Here is a 20953-nt window from a genome sequence, read left to right on the forward strand (position 1 = left end):
AATATGACGGCGTGGACCTATACCAAAAAATTTCTGTGGGAATATTTAATACCCCTAACGAAGACTTAGTACCAAATTTCAGCCATTTCGGTGTGATAACAAGACTAAAACTTTAAAAATACCGAAATTCGGGTGTTACAGTTCTATGGATGCGTGGACCTATACCGAAAAATTTCATAAGGTACGTTTAATACCCCAAATGAAGACCAAATACCAAAGTTCAGACATTTCGGGAGGTACCGTTCTATGGGGGCAATATAAATCCGCGGACCTATACCGACAAATCGCACATGAGCATCAATTACCAAATTTCAGCCATTTCGGTGGAATATTGAGGCCACAACCTTCAAAATACCGGAAATAGGGAGGTACCGTTCTATGGAGGATATACTTAGGCGTGGGGGCTATATGAAGCCGTGGACCAAGTTTTGGGGCCTTTGGAGGGCTACAAAACAATCTACGTTTTGTGACTTTGGGAGGCTACACAAAATTCTTTAAAAAATCCAAGTTTTGTGGCCTTGGGAGGACTACAAAAAACTCATAAAAAAATCGATGTTTTGTGGCCTTGGCAGAACTACAAAAATTTCTTTAAAAAATCCACGTTTTGTGGCCTTGGGAGGGTTAGAAAAAATTCTTAAAAAAAATCTTTAAAAATTGACGTTTTGTGGCAATGTGAGGGTTTGAAAAATTTTTTTAAAAAATCCACGTTTTATGTCCTTGGGAGGACTACAAAAATTCTTTAAATAGAGAAACTGTTATCTGATGATCATCACCAGACTACTTCATCACAACACCTCTCCCAACATCTGGTAACTCTCCCCGCCGCCGTGAAACCAAAACATAACTCTGACATTCCCAAACGTCAAGTTTCTGTCATGTTGGTTTGTTTTCATTTTTGAATTTCTTTCGGTCAGTTGTTCTCTTTGCTCTCTAACGATTTAATAGAGTTTGGCCTAGCTTCCCGTGTCGAAAGATATTTTTTGTTTATAAAACAAATGCTGACAGTATCGGAATAAGACGCGAATACTAACAAATGTACGTGCGTGTGTGTGCGGGTATCTTATGAGGACAACTAGATTAGTGCGTATTTGACTTAGAAATAAAAATCCCTAAGAAACCACCATTCGACCTGACTGCCTGTGTTTGCCATTTGCAGCAGGCAATGTTGTTGTAATTACCAAAGACCAAGTGAAACCCTCATAAGAATTGGTCGGTAGTGTTGCTCTTGTTGTTGTCGTTGTGCGTGTATCGTCAAAATGAAGGACTTTCCATGTATGAACGATGAACAAATCCAAAGTGGACAAAAATTATGTGAAGCCGTTCGCAGGCATCCATGTCTCTACGATCCATTGTCATCTGGTTATCAGATGAGAAATATGGTCAATTCAGCATGGAAAGCTGTTGCGAAAGAATGTAACGATACGGGTAAGTGAGCAAAAGAAAGTTAAGCTTTAACAAAATGTAAACACAAGAAAGGTTTAAAGATGAACCAACCATTTTTGGTTTTGTTAAGAAAAAGTCATTGTATCTGTATTTTGCTGTTCATGTGTGTGTGTGTCGGCCTTTCATTCAGTTTTTTTGCCAGATGTTTTTGTTGTTGTTGTAGCGTTGTTTTTCCCAATTGTCATAATTAAGTTGCATTTCTCACCAGTGGCTTTAAAACTTTGTCGCCATTTTGTACAGTGTTGTATCTACAACAACAGAGCAACAGATGTTTTTTCCCTTCAGGGTTGTATTCGTTGCCAAAGTGAGCGGGTATTTGATATTTGATCACAACTTGGAATATTTGGTAATTGAAAAGTTGGAACTAAAAATCCAATTAGTCGTGTAGGATTGTAAATGGAAGTATCGCAGGTACTTTTTCCATTAAGATGAACATAGCCTTACCTAATGAAAAAGGAAATACTTAAGCTTAGTATAATATTAAACCTAATTTACATTATCGACTATAAAGCTAGCAGTAGAGATTTCCAATGGAATTAACGACTTAAATGACATGCTTATGGCTTTTCTGCAAAGGAATTTGCAATACAAATTCTCTGGGGCTGGATTCTTGTTCTATATACATTTTTTTATTCGACATTTTTTCCTTATAAAAGTTTTCATTTCACATTTTCGAACGCATGAATAGATTAATAAAATTTGATATTTTCTTTTTACCTAAATTTTAATCCTATGAATCGCGAAAAATTACATTTCTTGGTCATCTTGTTCTATTCACCGCCGTCAACATATCATGTTTGCGGCTATGTCATAAATCAACGTCGGCACCTATGTATGAATGGTGACGGCGTTGCAAATTCACACTTTAAACGGCGTTTTGCACTAGAGCGTTTTTCTTGCTTCTTTATGAGGATTTATTTGACGTTTACACTATGTCCCGGTCCACACTAATAGTAAGTTTACATTTACGAAATCCACTCGATTTCAACTGTCAATTCCATTTCGTCTGTCAATTCGAATGGATTTCAGATGAGTTTTCATTTGACGTATACCCAAAGGAATTGACAGTTTAAATCGAGTGGAATCGCAAATATAAACCAAGTATAAGAGTAATTTCACTGAAATTTTGACATGAAACTAAATGAAAATGTAATATAAAACGAACTGTTTGTTTCATACGAACATTGCAACAAGCAAAGTTTCAGAACACATGAAACCGTGTACAATAGTTTCTTGAAATTATGTGTTTCCCCAAAAAATGAAAAATTTCATGTCGAAATTTCATTGACATTGCTCTAGTGTGGACCGGGTCTATGGAATTGATATTTGAAACCCAAACTCACTGGGTTAATCCGGTTAAGTGTAAACGTGGTATTATGCTCATATTTACAAAACAGAAACCCTACAAAATGGCTGTCTTCCATAACGTCAGTAGCTTTGTTGTCATGAAGCAAATCTCATGAAATTTGGCGTTCCTAGATCGAGTTCCCCACTACTTTCATAAAATAAGTCCCAATTTACATTAGGCGAGTTTACTTGCGGCAATTGTCAGTTTGTGGGTGAGAGAGGGTGTTGAGAGGCAAAGGGTTACCATATGCCTCGCCTCTCCATCAAACTGACAATTGCCGCAAGTAAACTCGCCTAATGTAAATTGGGACTAAGTCTCAATTTACATTAGGCGAGTTTACTTGCGGCAATTGTCAGTTTGTAGGTGAGAGAGGGGGCTGAGAGGCAAATGGTTACCATATGCCTCACCTCTCTCTCCATCAAACTGACAATTGCCGCAAGTAAACTCGCCTAATGTAAATTGGGACTTACTCTAGTATGGAACTCGATTTAAGAACACATAATTGCATGAGATTTGTTTCATGACAGTAAAGCAACTGACGTTTCGTAAATAAGCCAAACAATAGGAGCATGAAGTGTAAATTTGCATCGCAGTCACCATTCATAAGTACCGACGTTGATGTATGCCGCGACTTTAAACTTGATATGTTGACGGCGACAAATAGATTTCCAGGGATGGATAGTAAGAATTGCTAGAATATTGGGGAGGTTCTTTTGTAAAAAAAAAACACAACTTTTTATTGTATTGTGTCCAAATTGTTGACATTTTTGAAAAACGTCAATAATAATAATAATAATTGTTCCACAAACATCCCATGCGGGACAAGGGAGACTTCTCTCATATCAATGAGTTCATATTGGCTCAATAATATCGGACCTACTGTTTATCGCCGAGTCCAAACGGCGTGTCTTAAGACACCACTTGTAGAGAAGTTTTACATGGCTGAAATACTCAGGAAATGTCGCCAACATTACTGAGGGGAATTTTGACACCGTTGAAAAGTTTGATGTTGCCTGGCCGGGGAATCGAACCCACGACCTTCAAAATGCAAGGTGAGTGTGCATACCATTGCACCACGGTGGCACACCATACGTCAATCTACCGGTGTTCTAAAATGTCAGTTGCTTTAAGCATCCAATGTAGCAGTGATACCGAATGAATGCTTAGCATTATAGTCCAAAACTTAGCTGACGTTATTTGAGTCGTTCAGTGCACACATCGATTAAATCCACTTTTTGAAAAATCTTAAATTTAAGTGTCAAAGTCCTTTATATAGTCATAACTTTTTATATTAAAAATAACTTTCCTGAATAATAATGATTAGCACCTTTAAATTACAAATAAACAATGGCAAATATACAGATACACATTTCATCATCGCTTTTCTCAACATTGTCGGCTCATTTATTGAGACGACTTCAAACTTGATGTTGACGGCGTAAATTGATGTTCATACAGGGATGGAAATTCTGAATTTGCTAGAACGAACGTTCCTTTAAAAAAACACACACAAAAATATTTGTTAGAAGAGCTATTTTATACACAGGACTCAAATTGATGTAAAATTATTGAACATTTTGCAAAACGTCATGCTACCTGGCGTCCAAAACGTCATTTGCATTGTCGATGCTTTAAGTATCCTATGTTGCAAGAAATTAATCGAAGCATTATAGTTCAAAATTTCGCTCTTGCGTTATTCCACAGACAAGATATACGAACAATTAACCGCAGGTAGAAAACTGATGGCTTAGGTAGATTTTGCAAACGTGTACATTTCGTATATTTTTTATTTCAAAAGTGCCGACGTTAATTTATGGCACGACTTCAAACTTGTTTTAGCTTTGTATCCTTACAAAGAGGAAACTGTCAAAATTGCTCTCTCATGACCAGTTTCACCAGAAAAGTAAAGCAACGAAAAAAATGGTAGATCTGGTAACAATGTCGAAAATAAATAAAAAATCAATTTTCTTTTTTTTCACTGCTTTTAGTTTTATTTTGTCAGCGTTCGCTTTTTTCTTTTGTTATTTTTTCATCATTGCCAAATCGTCAAGAAAATGTCGAAAAATCAGTTCTACACATTTTTTAACCGCCCGTGGTAGAAGAGAACGCAGTTTTTGTTCTCTCTCTCTCTCTCTCTCTCTCTCTCTTTCTCATTAAAAATGTTTCCAGTTAAGGGACGCTTTGCAGGTTAAAAATGGTAAGAAATGGTAACCTCAGGCAAGTAAAGGAATACAACTTATAGCTCTGTTCCAGAACTAAAAAGTTTTTACAATTTTTACCACTTTTATGCTTAATTTACATTTGGCGTCGTTTCGTGATTTCGAAGGCGTTTCGTGATTTCGCATACAAAAATGAAATCATCTCATTACGTGATTTCAGCGAAATCAACATCGAAATCACAGTACACATGATATACAACCCTGTTTTTGCCTAAAAAAGTACCAAAAGTTGCAACACTTTTCACGTATCACAATAAACAAGGTAGATGGTCAATTGCTGCAACAAAAATTTTTTGTATCAAAATTTGTAAACAATGTGAAAAAAATATTAAATTACTTTGTTACAATGCTATTTTTACCCTATACCACATTGTGGAAAAGGGTATTATAAGTTTGTTTTGGTAAAAATTCATGTAACACCGCGAAATATTCGTCGGGGACCCCCAATATGGTATACCAATCTTCATATCTCGACGAGATACAGCGATTTTGAGATGTTTGTCCGTCCATTATAAATTGTAAGTACGCTCCAGGCCACAATTATGGACCAATCGTCACGAAATTTTGTATGGAGGTCGGGTTCAGATCAGAATAGATCCCTATTATTATTGGTGATGATCGTGAAATATTTAGCGGGTAAAATGGATCAAAAACATAATATTTATCCAATTTTCTAGCGGCTCTGTAGGTCTCAATAATAGTCCGATCAACGCGTAATTTTAAATAAGGTAAGAGTATATCACAAAGGAGAAGCTTGCAATTTCAGATGGCGATCGGATAATATTTAGAGGGAACAAAACTTTTGTGTGAAAATTGTGAAAATTTTTAATATACAGCTTATATCTTAATTCCTGGAAGTGACATTCCGGACAAGTGAGAAACACTTGAAAGTGAAACGCTTGACCTTTCATGTGCATGATCAGATAACATAGTTACAGCCTAATATATTCCGTTATTTGTATGTAGTGTAATAATAAACTCGCTAGAAGTCGCAATTATACATCAATAGTCACGAAATTTTGCACCGGGTAATAGTATAGGTCGAAAAAGATGCCTACAATTTTGAATGATGATCTGATATTCTTTAGCGGGTGAAATGGACCATTACTTTTGTATGAAAAATATAAAAATTTTATTGTTGGTCGATATTTTAATTCTTTGAGGACATATATATTTCGCAAAGTAGCCTACATATGGAAAAAAACTACTGACCTTTCCTCTGATGTAAATTGCAATAAAGTGTTTGCTAGATAACAGGCCTACTGCCTAATATATAATGGGTTCTGTGTAGAGAACCACATTTTTATCCCATGCTACATATTGTCTCTCCAAAAGTTTATGTAACACCACGAAATATTCGTCCTAGACCCCTTATTTGGTATGCCAAAATTCATATCTCGACGAGATCTCGATGACTGTCAGTTTTGCTTGTCAATGTGTACTATACTTAAGGCCGCAATTGTGGACCGATTGTAAGGAATTTTTTAAGGAGGTTGGGTTCGGGCCAGAATAGAAATGATTAGTTTTTGGTGATAATGGTGAAATGTTCAGGGGATGAAATGGACCAAAAAAACATTGTAACTAATTTTGTAGCGGCTCTGTAGTTCAAAATAATAACCCGCAAATTTTTAAACAAAGTTTGAGTTTATGATGAAGAAGAAGCGTACAAACCAACGTGAAGATCAGATAATACTTAGCGGGTTAAATGGACTGAAACTTTTGTGTGAAATTGGTAAAAATTTCAATAACGTAGCGGTTAAACAACGGAAGTAGCAGTACAACATAAGTGGGTTTCATTACATTTTAGTTTGTGTGAACTATATTTACCTTTCCTGCTACAAAAATGTCTTTGTCATGCTAGATAACTTTTTGGTTTTGGTCATAAGTATTATACATTACATCTCTGATATTTGATAATAAAATTTTCACAATCATTGAAAAGAAGTTCCGTGGAGAGCGATTGTCCAGGGATAGTGGTATAGGTTATCCCATTGTGTTCCCGTACTTTTTTAATGTTAATTTTAGAAAAAAGAGCGAATTGTCAAGGATTGCTTCCCTATTCAAATTTCTTAAAAAATACGGGAATGGAAAAATTACGGAAATTGCAAAAACTCCAGCATAAATGTCAAAATCAACGTATCAGCTATCATATTAGATGCCAATGAACATGCTTGCTGCTATTTTCTACTAGGCCAAAATTGTATGGCAGAAAACAGGAGAAGAGGGTGTTTGTTTTTCGGCGCTATTTTTGTTTAAAGAGAAGTGCAAGTCTTGCTTGATTTCGGAGTACGGGAACGCATTTTAGCATTAAACGGGAAAACTACTGCAAGTACTAATATTGTGCAGGTTCTGAGCACAACTTTTATCTATCAAAATTTATTATAAAGAAGTCTCAACGATAAAATCATTATTTTTTATATTTTCATTGGTTGGTACTATACACAATTAATACGATATATAGATAATTTTACCATAATTTTCCAAATAAAGTTGTAAAGTTCTATACTGTCGTATATTTTTGATGATTAATTCAATTTACAACAACTTGTTTTGAAAATTCATGTTCGATCATCTGCGCATATGCATCTACCTTGATCATTGTGATATGTTTGAAATCAACAAAAAATAAGTGTAAACACCGGGGCGTATTTCAGGATTTCGTGAAATCCAGTGGATTTTGGAGGGCAAGTGTAAACTTGGCATTACACATTTTGCGTTCCCGTACACAAAATTTATATGAAAATCGTTTACGACTTTTACGACTTTTACCACTTTATAAAGTACGGGAACAGGCCATATGTTGACGCCGTTAAATAGATTTTCAAGCAGGGATGGATGTTCAGAATGGCTAAAATATAAAGAACGTTCTTAAAAAAACAACTGTTTGTTAGAACATGTATTCAATTCGCTTAAATTGTGTCCAAATTATTGAAATTTTTGCAAAACTTCAATCTACCTGTCTTCCAAAACGATTCCGAATGAATGCGAATCATTATAACCCAAAACTTCACTGTTGCGTTATTTGGAACGCAAGATACACTCAAAATAAACAAAAGGTAGAATCTTTGTAAGTTTTCCTTGTATTGGTATTGAAAAACTAAATACATATTTTTACATAGCATAATAAATTAAAACATTTTTGATATCTTTCGATTGATATCCTCAATTTCCAAACCCCAATAAATAAATTATCACAATAAAAACTATTAAAATTTAAATAGATTTGATTTTTGAAGCAATTTTATTAATTTTTCGACACCCTTAACAATTTTTACATTTTGTGAAGAAGGAGCAAAAGCTAAAATTGTTAATGTTTTTGGATTTTGAGTATATGTTTGAAAATAATTAAAAAAGCCTTGTTAAAGATGATAAACTCAAAGATTTATTTACAAAATTTACGATATTTCATAAAAATAATCTGGCAGCCCTGACAGTGAGTAATGTTAAAAACAATCAAATGAGATTGATACTTCAATCAAAACAAAACAAACAAAATACAGCGGATGGCATGCGCAGGGGAATTTGAAATAAATTCCAATAACACTCACCCACAGGCAACTGTGGTGATGTTTTTTCAACTTAGTTGATACGTGCTGATAGTTTTCAAATATTGTTGTTCTGATGTTTTTGGAATAGTCGAAAAGTGAGTGCGATTCTCATTTATTTGAGATTACTAGATACTTAAAGAGGTCGGGTTTTCGCTAAAAAAGGCATCATTTCAAAAAGCTGAAAAGCCAATTGATAATTCCCTTCGCCGGGATGAAATCATGATATTGGTAGCGATCAGTAAAATTTTCGTTTTTGAAAAACATCACTCTCTGTAGCAGACTTAAAAACAATATTTTCATAAATATTAAAAAAACGTTTTGTGTCATTTAAAAACCTCCAAAAATATTCTTAAAAAAACGTGAAAACCAGAATTCTCCGAAAAAGAATAGATATTCACGTTTTATATTTTGGGACCTCAAAACATTTTAAATATTCCAAAAATAGTATTTAAAAATTAGCTTTTTGTGTACTTGTTGTCTCCAAAAATATGTCATGGTACTTTATTTTTAAACATCCGTCTCTGGCTTTACTTCAAAGCAGAGAACAGAAATTTAGTGACGGCGTAATGCTAGGTTTACATTAACGAAATCCACTTGATTTCAACTGTCAATTTGGCATATACGCAAAGAAATTGACAGTTGAAATCCACTCGATTTCGTAAATGTAAATGTACTATAAGCCACTAATCTTCAGCTACGATTTGTAATCAGGTAATCAAATAATCGATTTTAAAGAGGTTAGTTAACCCGACAAAAAGCACTTCTTTAAAGATGGCCTAATAATATCAAAGGACAGAAATAAAAAAACAATAGGGATCGAATGTAGAAAGCAACTCCAGTGCAGTGACAATACAAATATCAACATTTAACTGATGCCATCCGTAAAGTTGGTGAGCAAATTGTAAAAAAAGCGCCAAACAAAGTTATAAAGATATTTTCTTAAATCTTTATAAGGCGACAGTAAAAACGTTAATCACATAATAACTCAGAAACTTTAACTATGGAGAAAATTACCCTTGGCAATAAGGCTTTCTTTCAAGGCTTTCATTCCCAAAGGAATTTTCGAGCCCAGACCTTGAATTGCATTTTGTCCTGCAGTGTAATTTCTTTATGATCGACTTTTTTCCAACATTTATTTTTTTAACATAAATAATAAAGCTGTATTTTTGACTTGACACATGTATCACCTTTTACTTTTTTTCTTACGATCACAATCAAATATAGTTTAAGACAACGTTCGAACAGCTTATTTGATAATTTTCTTCTATTGTGTAGTTATGATTTTCCACCTCTGGCTGTCGTTTATGGGCGCAGTTGTTGGCGGCATAGTTGTTCGCCAAGGAAACATATGTATGTATGGTTATTTACATATATCCAATTTATGCGTGCACATTTTGAGTAATTGGTATTCACGTTTTCTTTATAAGGCGACAGACTAGCAGAAAATAGGTAGTAGAAAATATGGATCCTGCAAGAGTCAACTTGACACTTTGTCCTTTATAAATTTGTCAAAAATTTCAAAAAAAGTAGTTTCTGGAACAAAGCATTAAAACCTAATAGTTTCTAATAGTAAGTTTACATAATGGATTTAGTAAATCCGCTAGATTTCAAATGTCTATTCCATTCCGTATACGTCAAATATATTCTCATAAAGAAGATTAGCCCCTCAAAAAACTCTAATGTAAACATGGCGTAACGCTTCTATTCGCTGCTTTATAGCGCGTTTCCAGGGTACGTCGTTCGTTCTCTATTCGTTGTTCGACCCATAACTACGAATAAAATACTTATTTCCCTACACAAAATTCTATGAACGAACGACTATTTTTCTACGTTTTTCGATTAGAAATACTCTCTGAACGACGAATAAGTACGTCCCATCCCTAACAAATGAGAGAATTTATCGAAAAAAACAATTATGACATGTCTAAATTCAAATTTGAAACATTTTTTGAAAACACAAAAATTTTTAGAAAAAAAGAAAAAGATGAATGAAAATTAATGTACTAGACTTAAAGAGAAATTGAACAAGAGAAACTGTTGAGCGTTGATGCCAAACGCAAAATTTTACCCAAACGTTGTATGCAAGGCCTATAGAAGGTCGGCCATTCAGAGTTCTGTTAACAACTTTTGACAACAAACATAATAGATTTTATATTATTGTGATTTGAGTTTCTTTGTATTTTAAATTACAATAATGTTTTTGACAACAAACATAACAATCAGGTGGGCTTAGTGTCCAACTGTATAAACTGTGGTTGTATGTGTTTACACATTTAGGAGTCAATATGAGAAACGCTTGACGCCGTTATTTTTATGTCATTGTTACAAACTGTACAGACGTGACGGCGTTAACCAAAAGCTAACCACTATGTATATTTACACAGACGCAGGGAGGGAAATTCATAATTTAATAAATCTAGAAAACTTTAAATTTGGGGAAAGCTATTGACCTCAACCAAACATTTAATCAATTGAAAGGTAAAGGGAAATTGGAAAAATAAAGAATTCGGAACCCAGGCCAACCAAGCTGTGCATTATTTATCATTCGAATAACTAAGATGTGCATTATTTATCATTCGAATAAATTATTTATCGAAATTAAAATTTAAGTTATGTTTAACGCCGCACAGTTGTTCAAAAATCGATTTTCCTGGCCAACACCCCAATTTTTTGTTTTTATTGATATTTAATTTCTATATGGTATTGGATAGTGAACTTATTGAAACTAAGGAATCAAAAAAAAAAAATCGTAATATTGAAAAGTGTAGGCGTGGAGTGTTAGGGGGCACCGACAATTTTCCCCATTTCAACAAATACGTAAATTTTGACCATTTCTGTAGAGATGGCTATTTCTCGGATTCTCTAACTCTTTTTTGAGTTACCGACAAACATCGGTAAAATTAGAACGCAAAATTATGAATGAAAAGTTGAACAAATGGCACACTGTTGTTGTCGGTAGATCTCTACTACTTCTTATTGGTCGTTAACATACCGAATACGGAATTTTTTATCGTAAACTCAAAAACTGAGTTAGAGAATCGCACAACAGATATTGTGTTCATTGTCTTTTGTTCGGCAGGTAGGATGGTTGTCTTTAAGAAGCGTTTTAAAAAATTATCGTAGCGTTTACACAAAGTGAACTCTTTATTTTTCCTAAATTTTAGTGAAGTAGAACTTTGTGGGGAAAAAAGATGGAACAAAGTTTCGTATACACAATATATTCTTTTGTACCTGCACCCTCCGTTTAACACTTGTTTCTTTCGTAAAAATGAAAGAAATTACTTCAGTAATAAAGCGCAGTAGCTTTGTGTTGGTTAATTTGGCAAGAGGCACACTCCTCAAGATGGTCCAATGTGATCTTAAAATGTGCATGTAGTTATACGGTAGTTTTCGCTTACCTGCACATAAAAAAATTCTGACATTTTTGTGAACGTAAGCCAAAAATGCAGTTATCTTAAATAAATTTGATAAAAATAGAATATTTTTTATACGCAAAAAAAGTGATATTGGACAGCTAACGCCAAAACGCAGCTAAAACTAAGGCAGCTAAGTGAAAACTGCATAACTACCTTCACACTTAAAGAACACATCGGACCATCTTAATTTAACCCACACAAAGCTACTGGTTGTTTCCATGCCATAAAATGGGCACAAAAGTACAGGTAAAAAGCCATTAGACACGTGTTTTTTGTTATCTTATACTTTACTTTTACTTCTGTCCTTTCCCACTCATAAAGTAAGATTTGACATGTGCAGTTTCGAACTGTTTTGTCGTAAATCGAACTCTACTCGAAAAACGATTTTTAAATTTATTTACAATGAAAAAGGGGGTTTAAGATCTCACCTTCACTACTAGTTCACGATAACATTGTTTACGTGCACTTTTACAATTTGAATTACTAAATTTGACCCAAGAATAAATAAAACAAACGGGGTGAGCTAAATAAAACCATTTAAAAAAGTTATAAGTTCGACAAGTGCCTTCTTGAATGTAAAACGCATTTTACATTTAACATGTTTTATAAAACATGAATCATTTTTAGTTGTCAATTTCATACAATATCTGTCAAATAAATTACGTAAACTCCTAGAAACCCTGTTTTAAGTGCAAGTGTAAAATGCGTTTTTATTTTACAATGGAGCTTGTTGCTACGATTAAATATTCTACCACGATTACTTTCAAGTAAAATTCACAAAAATATGCGTCAAGTAGTTCAAGATAAATTATCATGATTATGGATATTTATGTAAACGTAGCTTTAGTTCTTTGATAGATTACCTCACCTGTTTGTACTATAAAAGCGTTTATTCTAATATAGAGAAGACTTATACAGGATATTCTCTATACAGAATACCCCTCTATATCTCTAAATGTTTTATAGTTCCTCAAAACTTTCGTTTTACTTTTAAAAAATAACTGTCATTTTTTAAACTTTAATCGAAACAACACTTTTTCTTACAGTTTGATGGTCACTCTTTTAACTAACAACAGTGGCAAATAAACTAAAACAAAAACAAGAGATATGAAAATAATACAATTGCTATGATCTCTTGGCAACTATAAACAACAACAAAATAAAACAACATATGACAATAATAGGGGTGTCTTTTTACATACTAAATGTTGCTGAAACATTTTTTTCAGCAACTTTTCCTTTACACAACTGTCAAAATCTTCAACATTAGTAATAATTATTAGAAATTATCACGTAAAAAGACCCAGCTAATACTGCAAAAGAAAATGGAAACAAAACGCATTCTATTGGCCTGTTCCTTTACTTTTGAAATGGTAAAACCGGCAAAAGTAGTAGAAGTTGTAAACTGCTACCATATGAATTGTATGGTCTCTAAAGTAAAGGAACGCTTTTCGAGTAAAAAGTGGTAAAACTTGAAGATTCTTGCACGTAAAGGAACAGAGCTTATTTTAGTGTTTTTTACCTGTATCTCTTATGCCAAGTTTACACTTGCGCTCCAAAATCAACTGGATTTCACGAAATCCTGAAATACACCCCGGTGTTTACACTTATTTTTTGTTGATTTCAAACATATCACACTGATCAAGGTAGATGCATATGCGCAGCTGATCGAACATGAATTTTCAAAACAAGTTATTGTAAATTGAATTAATCATCAAAAATATACGACAATATGGAACTTTACAACTTTATTTCGAACATTATCGTAAAATTATCTATATATCGTATTAATTATGTGTAGTACTAACAAATGGAAAAATAAAAAAATATTTTATTTATTTTGAGACATCATAATAATACATTTTGATAGTTAAAAGTTGTGCTCAGAACCTGCAAAATATTAGTACTTGCAATAGTTTTCCCGTTCAGTGCTACAAATGTGTTCCCGTACTCCGAAATCTAGCGAGACTTGCACTTTAAACAAAAATAGCGCCGAATAACAAACACCCTCTTCTCCTGTTTTCTGCTACACAATTTTGGCATAGTCTAAACTAGCAGCATGTTTATTGGCACCTGAATATGATAGCTGATACGTTGATTTTGACATTTCTGGAGTTATTGCAATTTACGTCATTTTTACGTCCCCGTATTTTTTAAGAAATTTGTATGGGAAAGCAATTTTGACAATTCCCTCTTTTTTCTAACATTACCGTTAAAAAAGTACGGAAACACAATGGAAAATATCATTGTAACAAAGTAATTTAATATTTTTTCACTTTGTTTACAAATTTTGATACTAACATTTTTTGTTGCAGCAATTCGCACATCTACCTTGTTTATTGTGATACGTGAAAAGTGTTGCAACTTTTGGTACTTTTCTAGGAAAATGAGATGATTTAATTTTTGTATGCGAAATCATGATAAATTTTGCTTGATTCCGCGCGAAATCACGAAACACCTTCGAAATCACGAACGACGCCGAATGTAAACCAAGCATTACACTCGTTTACAATGGATCGCCAAGCAGCATCGGCTGCATATTCAGGGATGCCATGTTGGTGATTTTCCCGCTACTTGTGATTTTTGACATACAAAAAAAACACCTTTTAGAAGTTGTCGCGATTTTTTATTTTAAATCGCTACAGTAGCGATTTTGACTGTTTAAGGTAACGATTATAGCGATTTTTACGCAACATTGTTTACTGTCATCACTTTTAAAGCAAACGAAAAATAGTACATTGTGCAGCGAGTGAAATATTCATACATTTAGAGGCCAGATAGTGTTCAAAAATACAGAAAAGCACGGGAATTCAGATATTTTATTGAAGAAATTGATAAAAACATGTATGTGCTATTTTTTTAATTTATCTCTTTCTGTGTAACAGTGGATCATTTCTACCGTTTTTATACATTTTCGAAGTGCTTTTTGGTCTTAGTCAGTGGAGATTTGTGGTGGTTTTTAACACAACTTTTCTGTTACGATTTTTGTCTCGGAACAGTTGGCATCCCTGTGCAAAATTTTTTTGATACACCTTCGATGTGGTATCATATAGACAAGGAGTCATTTGATGGCGTCACATAAACGGGCACTGGCTTGGATGTTTTGTTTACACTTGCCTGCATATTTACTGAGAATTCGAACAAAACAATGATGCCGATAGTAGTGAAATGTGTGGTATTTTGTTCTTTGTTGAACGATAAAACGTAATATTACCACATTTTACTAGCAAATAAAAACTTTAGTTTAACTAAAAATTATTGAAATACAGTATGTAACGTATTATTTAGAGATTAGGGAAGTATTCAGCTATTATATTAACGAAATAGAACCCGATGACTATCAGTTTTGTTGATCAGTGTGTATATGTAAATATTTTTAATTTTTATTAACCCACAAAACCAGCCGAAAACGGTTTAGAGCATAGATGAACGATCGCACACGTATCTTCGTGTTCAAAAAGTTTTCAATTATGTTTAATTTCTTCACAAATAATAGCTTATTATGAGTAAACGATACAGTAATTTATTAAAACGTTTCTTTACGGCAACAAACTTACCTACCATGGCACAATATACAGGGTGGAATACTAAAGCCAGCTGTTTTCACCCGATTTGTCAAATTCATCGTTATCGTGAATTATTTGTATTAAAATGTAATCTAAATTGTTTGGTTCCCTTAGTTCAATATAATTACTCTCGAATCCCATATAGAAATTAACAATCAATGACGACAGAAAATTTGGGGTTTTTGGGGAGGACAATCGATTTCTAAGCCATTAATTGTCTATTTTTTTTTCTTATTGCGATCTAATGATTTCGGATAATTTCTGTTATAAAATAAGATTTGTTCCCGTACTTTTTAATAGTAAAACTCGTAAAAGAGAGGACTGTAAAAAAATTTTCTTAATAAACGTTTTTTGAAAAAGTTCGGGAACGGAAAAATGAAAAATACGTCAAAAAAAACTGGAACAAATGTCAAAGTCGGCGTACCAGCCTATCAGACGCCGGCAATTATGTTACTATTTTTTACACGTTCAAATTTGTCTAGTAAAAATTTTTTAAAGAGAGCGTAATTCAGCGCCATTTTTGTTTAAAGAGAATTGAACATTTTACAACTTTTTTGTGTACGGGAACGGTTTTTCGGGTAAAATGTGTAAAAGTCGTAAAAACTGTAAAAACTTTTTAGATCTAGAACAAAGCTATTTACTTAAAATCAATGCCCAAACAACTTCCTTTTTTAATTTTCCCCCAAAGTGTAATTATTTTCCATCCCTGGCTGTCGTTTTAGGTGAGAACACAATGAAGGTAGAAACACAATGAAATACGCCGCTTTTTCACGCTCAGTTTCATGTAAAAGACTAAAGGCCAAATGCTACACGCAGAAAAATTTATGTTAGAAATATGTTTGGATCCAAACAAATATATGTTTGGGACCGGTTGCAAACAATTATATGTTTGGATCCAAACATAATATGTTTGGGTCCAAACAAAAATATGTTTGCAACACACATGTTTTATGTTAGAACATTTTTTTCATGGGTGGAGAGAGGATGTTTGTCAACGAGAGTAATAACAGTGCTCTCGCGACTGTGGAATGCTGTTTTATAATGAAGAGTTGTGTGTATTGTATAATAGAAGACGTAGAAGCGAAGAAGGGGGCTTTGGTGCTTTGATTGCGAGTATGCGTCAAACTCGTGTGTTTGTTGTTGTTAACCAACGTAGTGGGCGAAGAGGATAAGAAGAAATGGTATGAATTATTTTGTTTTTTCTTTCTTCAGTGTTTTAGTTGCCAGCGTAGCGTCAAGACGGTAAAGTGAGTGAATTAATCAGTGTTTTGTGTTTTCTTAAAGAAATTGTGTTTTTAGTAAATTAAATGCCCAATACATTTTATAATTGAATCGGAAAGTTGAATGGAATTATTTTATTGGACAAGGAAGAAATCGCATTTAATATTGGTAATTACATACATACTTATGTATATTTGAAATATGGCATATCCATATTTATTTAATACATTACATAATCATTTGATTCTAGATGCCTGATGATTTCAACTATGAGGACAATTTGTTTTATTTCACAACTAAGGAGAAGCGTTCAATTACGTTTCTATATATTTTTCCTTTTTAAAAGTGTGACTATTTACAAATTATTTCAATCAGTTTTTCTTTTATTAAAGTGTGTCATGTATTTCTTTGGAATTTTGTATGTACCTATGTGTTTGTTGTTCTTTTTCCTTTCAATAAACAACCTCAACATTTGTGTGTATACTATAGAGATAGCCAGTGAGTTCTTAGTGAGAGCAAATGAGCACACATTTCAAAGTGTTTTACATTGAATTTTATGCTCCCTTGCTCTCAATAAGCGCCCACTGGTGCATGTGTTTGTTTTTTTTTTTGTGCCTTTTGGGTTTGTACTTTTTTGCACCCAAACATATAAAATGTTTGCACCCAAACATAAATATCTTTGCACCCAAACATATATATGTTTGCACCCAAACATATATTTGTTTGCAGACCCAAACATATATTATGTTTGGGACTGTTGCAAACATATATATGTTTGCTGCAAAATATGTTTGGGACATATGTTAGAGAGGCCTTTTTTTTGCGTGTACCTAGGTAGTACTCGGCCTTTAATCTTTTACATGAAACTGAGCGTGAAAAAGGGGGGTTTTTCATTCTGTTCACACCCTGAGAAATTCATGCTTATCCAAGCCTCAATTAATGTAAAAGAATAAAGAAATTCAAGATCGCATTTTAATTAGGTAGGACATGAAATTAAGCGTGAAGCTAGTAACAAATTTCATTGTATTTCAAACTTTATGGTTATCGTTTTTGGCGGCATAGAGTTGATTGGTAATTTAGATCCAATGTATGTGTGTACTTTGTGAGTAATTGGTATTCACCATGGTGGAATAATGAGGTCTTACATCGATAAAAATAATCGGACCATTTACCAGACCAAACGTCAAAATTTGTGAAGAAATGTTGACGTTTTGTGTGATAAATGGCCCGATTATTGTTATCGATGTAACACCTTATTATTCCGCCATGGTATTCATGTTTGAATAACCTGTGGTTGTCAAACTGTTATCAAATGAGATACATAGTTTGAATACTTATCAAGCAAAACAAGTTTAGTACGAGGGCGGTTCGGAAACTTCTTAGCCTATCAATGAAAGAGAATAGTTAGTTTTTCAAAAATATTTCTATTTTTCAATATAATTTCCTGAAACTTCAATACACTTAATCCAACGCTTTTCTAGCTATTCTATCCCTTGATTAAAATAGTTTTCCTCAAGGTCTTCAAAATAGTGGTTTACAACTGTAATTGCATCTTCATTTGAGGTAAAACGCTTGCCAGCAAGGATTTTCTTTTAGATTTGGGAACAAGTAAAAGTCACTGGGAGCTAAATCAGGAGAATAAGGTGGGTGGTCAAGCAACTCGTACTTTAATTCGTTGATTTTAGCCATTGTTCAAACACTCTTGTGCGCTGGTGCGTTATCTTGATTAAAAATTATTTTTTTGTGTTGTAAGCCAGGACGTTTTTCTCGAATTTGTACATTTAATTGATCCAAAAGGTTGCAATAGTACTCTTAATTTATTGTTTTACCCTTTTGCAGATAGTCAATCAATAAAATACCTTTGAAGTCCCAAAAAACCGTTGCCATAACCTTACCAGCCGATTGAATTGTGTTTGCCTTCTTTGTGGCACTTCCTCCAGCTTCAGTCCATTGTTTGGATTGTTCTTTTGTCTCTGGAGTATAGTAGTGGATCCATGTCTCATCAACAGTTATAAAACGACGCTTAAAATCCATTTTATTTCGCTTAAAACGATCCAAACAAGCTTGAGAAATGTTCATTCTTATGCGTTTTTGATCGACTGTTAACAAATGCGGCACCCATCTTGCAGAAAGGTTTTTCATCTGTAGTTCTTCATGCAAAATTAAATGGACTCGATCATTTGAGATGCCCATGATATTAGCAATTTCACGCACTTTTATTCGTCGATCATTTAATACTATATCATGCACTTTGGCTACAATTTCTGTTGCTGTTGTTGGACGTCCATTACGTGTTTCATCCTCAATGCTTGTACGACCACGTTTAAATTCAGCAACCCAATTTTTTACTGTTGCAAATGAAGGAGCACTTTCACCTAACACATTCACCATATCATTATGGATTTCTTGTCGCGATAAACCTTTTTTATGTAAATATTTAATGACAGCACGCATTTCTGATTTTTCCATTGTAAAAAAATTGCGGATGCGTCTTTTTTGAACACCTGTTTCTTATGAAGGAGTTGCCAGATCGAAACAAAATTTAACATGTGTTCATAACAGAGATGGAAGTTCCCAAAACACTTAACTTTTTTCTGTTTATACCGCGCTTTTTGTGCTAGGCTAAGAAGTTTCCAAACTGCCCTCGTAATCGGTTGTTTGGTTTAATAAAAATCAATGACAATGAATGATATATTTTAAGCCCAATTTACATCTAACAGGTTTTATGAAACCATAGCCAAATAAAAGAATAGACAGAGAAATTGTAGTGTGCATGTGTGTTCACTCAATTGCATTTCGTTATGGGTACATTGCTTTTGCTTCAAAACAAAAAAAATTGAAAAACACACAAGAGTTTGGACGTGTTTCATTCGCACACATTCTTCTTTCGACATACAGAAACTGGCTGATAGTCTTAAAAAATTAAGTATAAAATCAAATAAAGTCGAAATAAAAACCATTTTCAATAAAAAAATGTGTCATTTAAGTTGTCAATTCTATTGAGTATCTGTCAAATACATGATGTATTTGCCCCAACCACTGGTTTTATGTGCAAAATATATTATGTTTTAGATTTTGCAATTATTTTTAATTAAAAACACGCGCAAATAAACATGGGTGGTGTCGGCAGTTAAAGAGCGCCGTATGAGAAAATTCTCAAAAGTGATGCCAAATTTGCATATTATTTCTTCCAAATTATTAATGATTGACAAATTTTTTCTCGTGAGAAACGTTTTCCGTAGGAATTGAATTCATCACTAATATTCATCATTGGACTAATTAAGGGACGGTTTTTGTAAGTTTTTAATTGAATGCAATTAAACGATTTTTTAATTAACTTCCCACCATATCATTGCTATGGAAGACGATATCGTTTTCGATAAAAATTCTTTAAAAAATTTACATTTTGTAGCCTTGTGGGGGTACAAAAAATTCTTTAAAATATCCATGTTTTGTGGCCTTGGGAGGGCAAAAAATTCTTTAACAAATCCACTTTTTGTGGCCTTGGGAGTGCTGCAAAAAATTTTAAAAAATCCACGCGTTGGGGCCTTGGAATGGCTACAAAAATTCGTTAAAATATCCACGATTTATGGCCTTGGGAGGGCTACAAAAAATTCTTTAAAAAATTCAGGTTTTACCGCCTTGGGAGGGCTACAAAAATTCCTTAAAAATCCACGTTTTGTAGCCTTGGGAGGGCTACAAAAATTCTTTAAAAAATCCACGTTTTGTAGCCTTGTAGGAGGGCTACAAAAATTCTTTAAAAAATCCGCGTTTTGTAGCCTTTAAAAAATCAACGTTTTGTGGCCTTGGGAGGGCTTCAAAAAATTCACGTTTTGTTGCCTTGGGGGGCTACAAAAAATTCTTAAAAAAATCCACGTTTTGTGCTCTTGGGAGGTCTACAAAAAATTCTTTAAAAATTTGACGTCTTGTGGCCTTGTGTGGGCTACAAAAAATTCTTTAAAAAATCCTCGTTTTGTGGCCTTGGGACGGCTTCAAAAAATTCTTTAAAAAATCTACTTTTTGTGGCCTTGTAGGGCTACAAAAATTCTTTAAAAAATCAACGTTTTGTGGCCTTACGAGGGCTTCAAAAATTCTTAAAAAAATCCACGTTTTGTGGCCTTGTGTGGGCTACAAAAAATTCTTTAAAAAATCCTCGTTTTTTTTTTTTGGCCTTGGGAGGACAAAAATTTTT

General features: G+C 33.6%; 1 protein-coding gene across 1 annotated transcript in view; it reads left to right on the top strand.

Moving 5' to 3' along the window:
* Window positions 1-880: 880 nt before the first annotated feature.
* The window catches only part of LOC141400579 (uncharacterized), a 42873-nt gene continuing 22800 nt past the window's right edge, over window positions 881-20953 (top strand). Inside the window, exon 1 of the mRNA XM_073979823.1 lies at window positions 881-1425. Coding sequence (XP_073835924.1) covers window positions 1257-1425 — 169 coding nt within the window. The 5' untranslated portion in view covers window positions 881-1256. The remainder of the gene's footprint in view (window positions 1426-20953) is intronic.

Source organism: Musca autumnalis, unplaced genomic scaffold, assembly GCF_047663935.1.
Source record: "Musca autumnalis isolate F117 unplaced genomic scaffold, ASM4766393v1 scaffold_4, whole genome shotgun sequence".
Lineage (NCBI taxonomy): Eukaryota > Metazoa > Arthropoda > Insecta > Diptera > Muscidae > Musca > Musca autumnalis.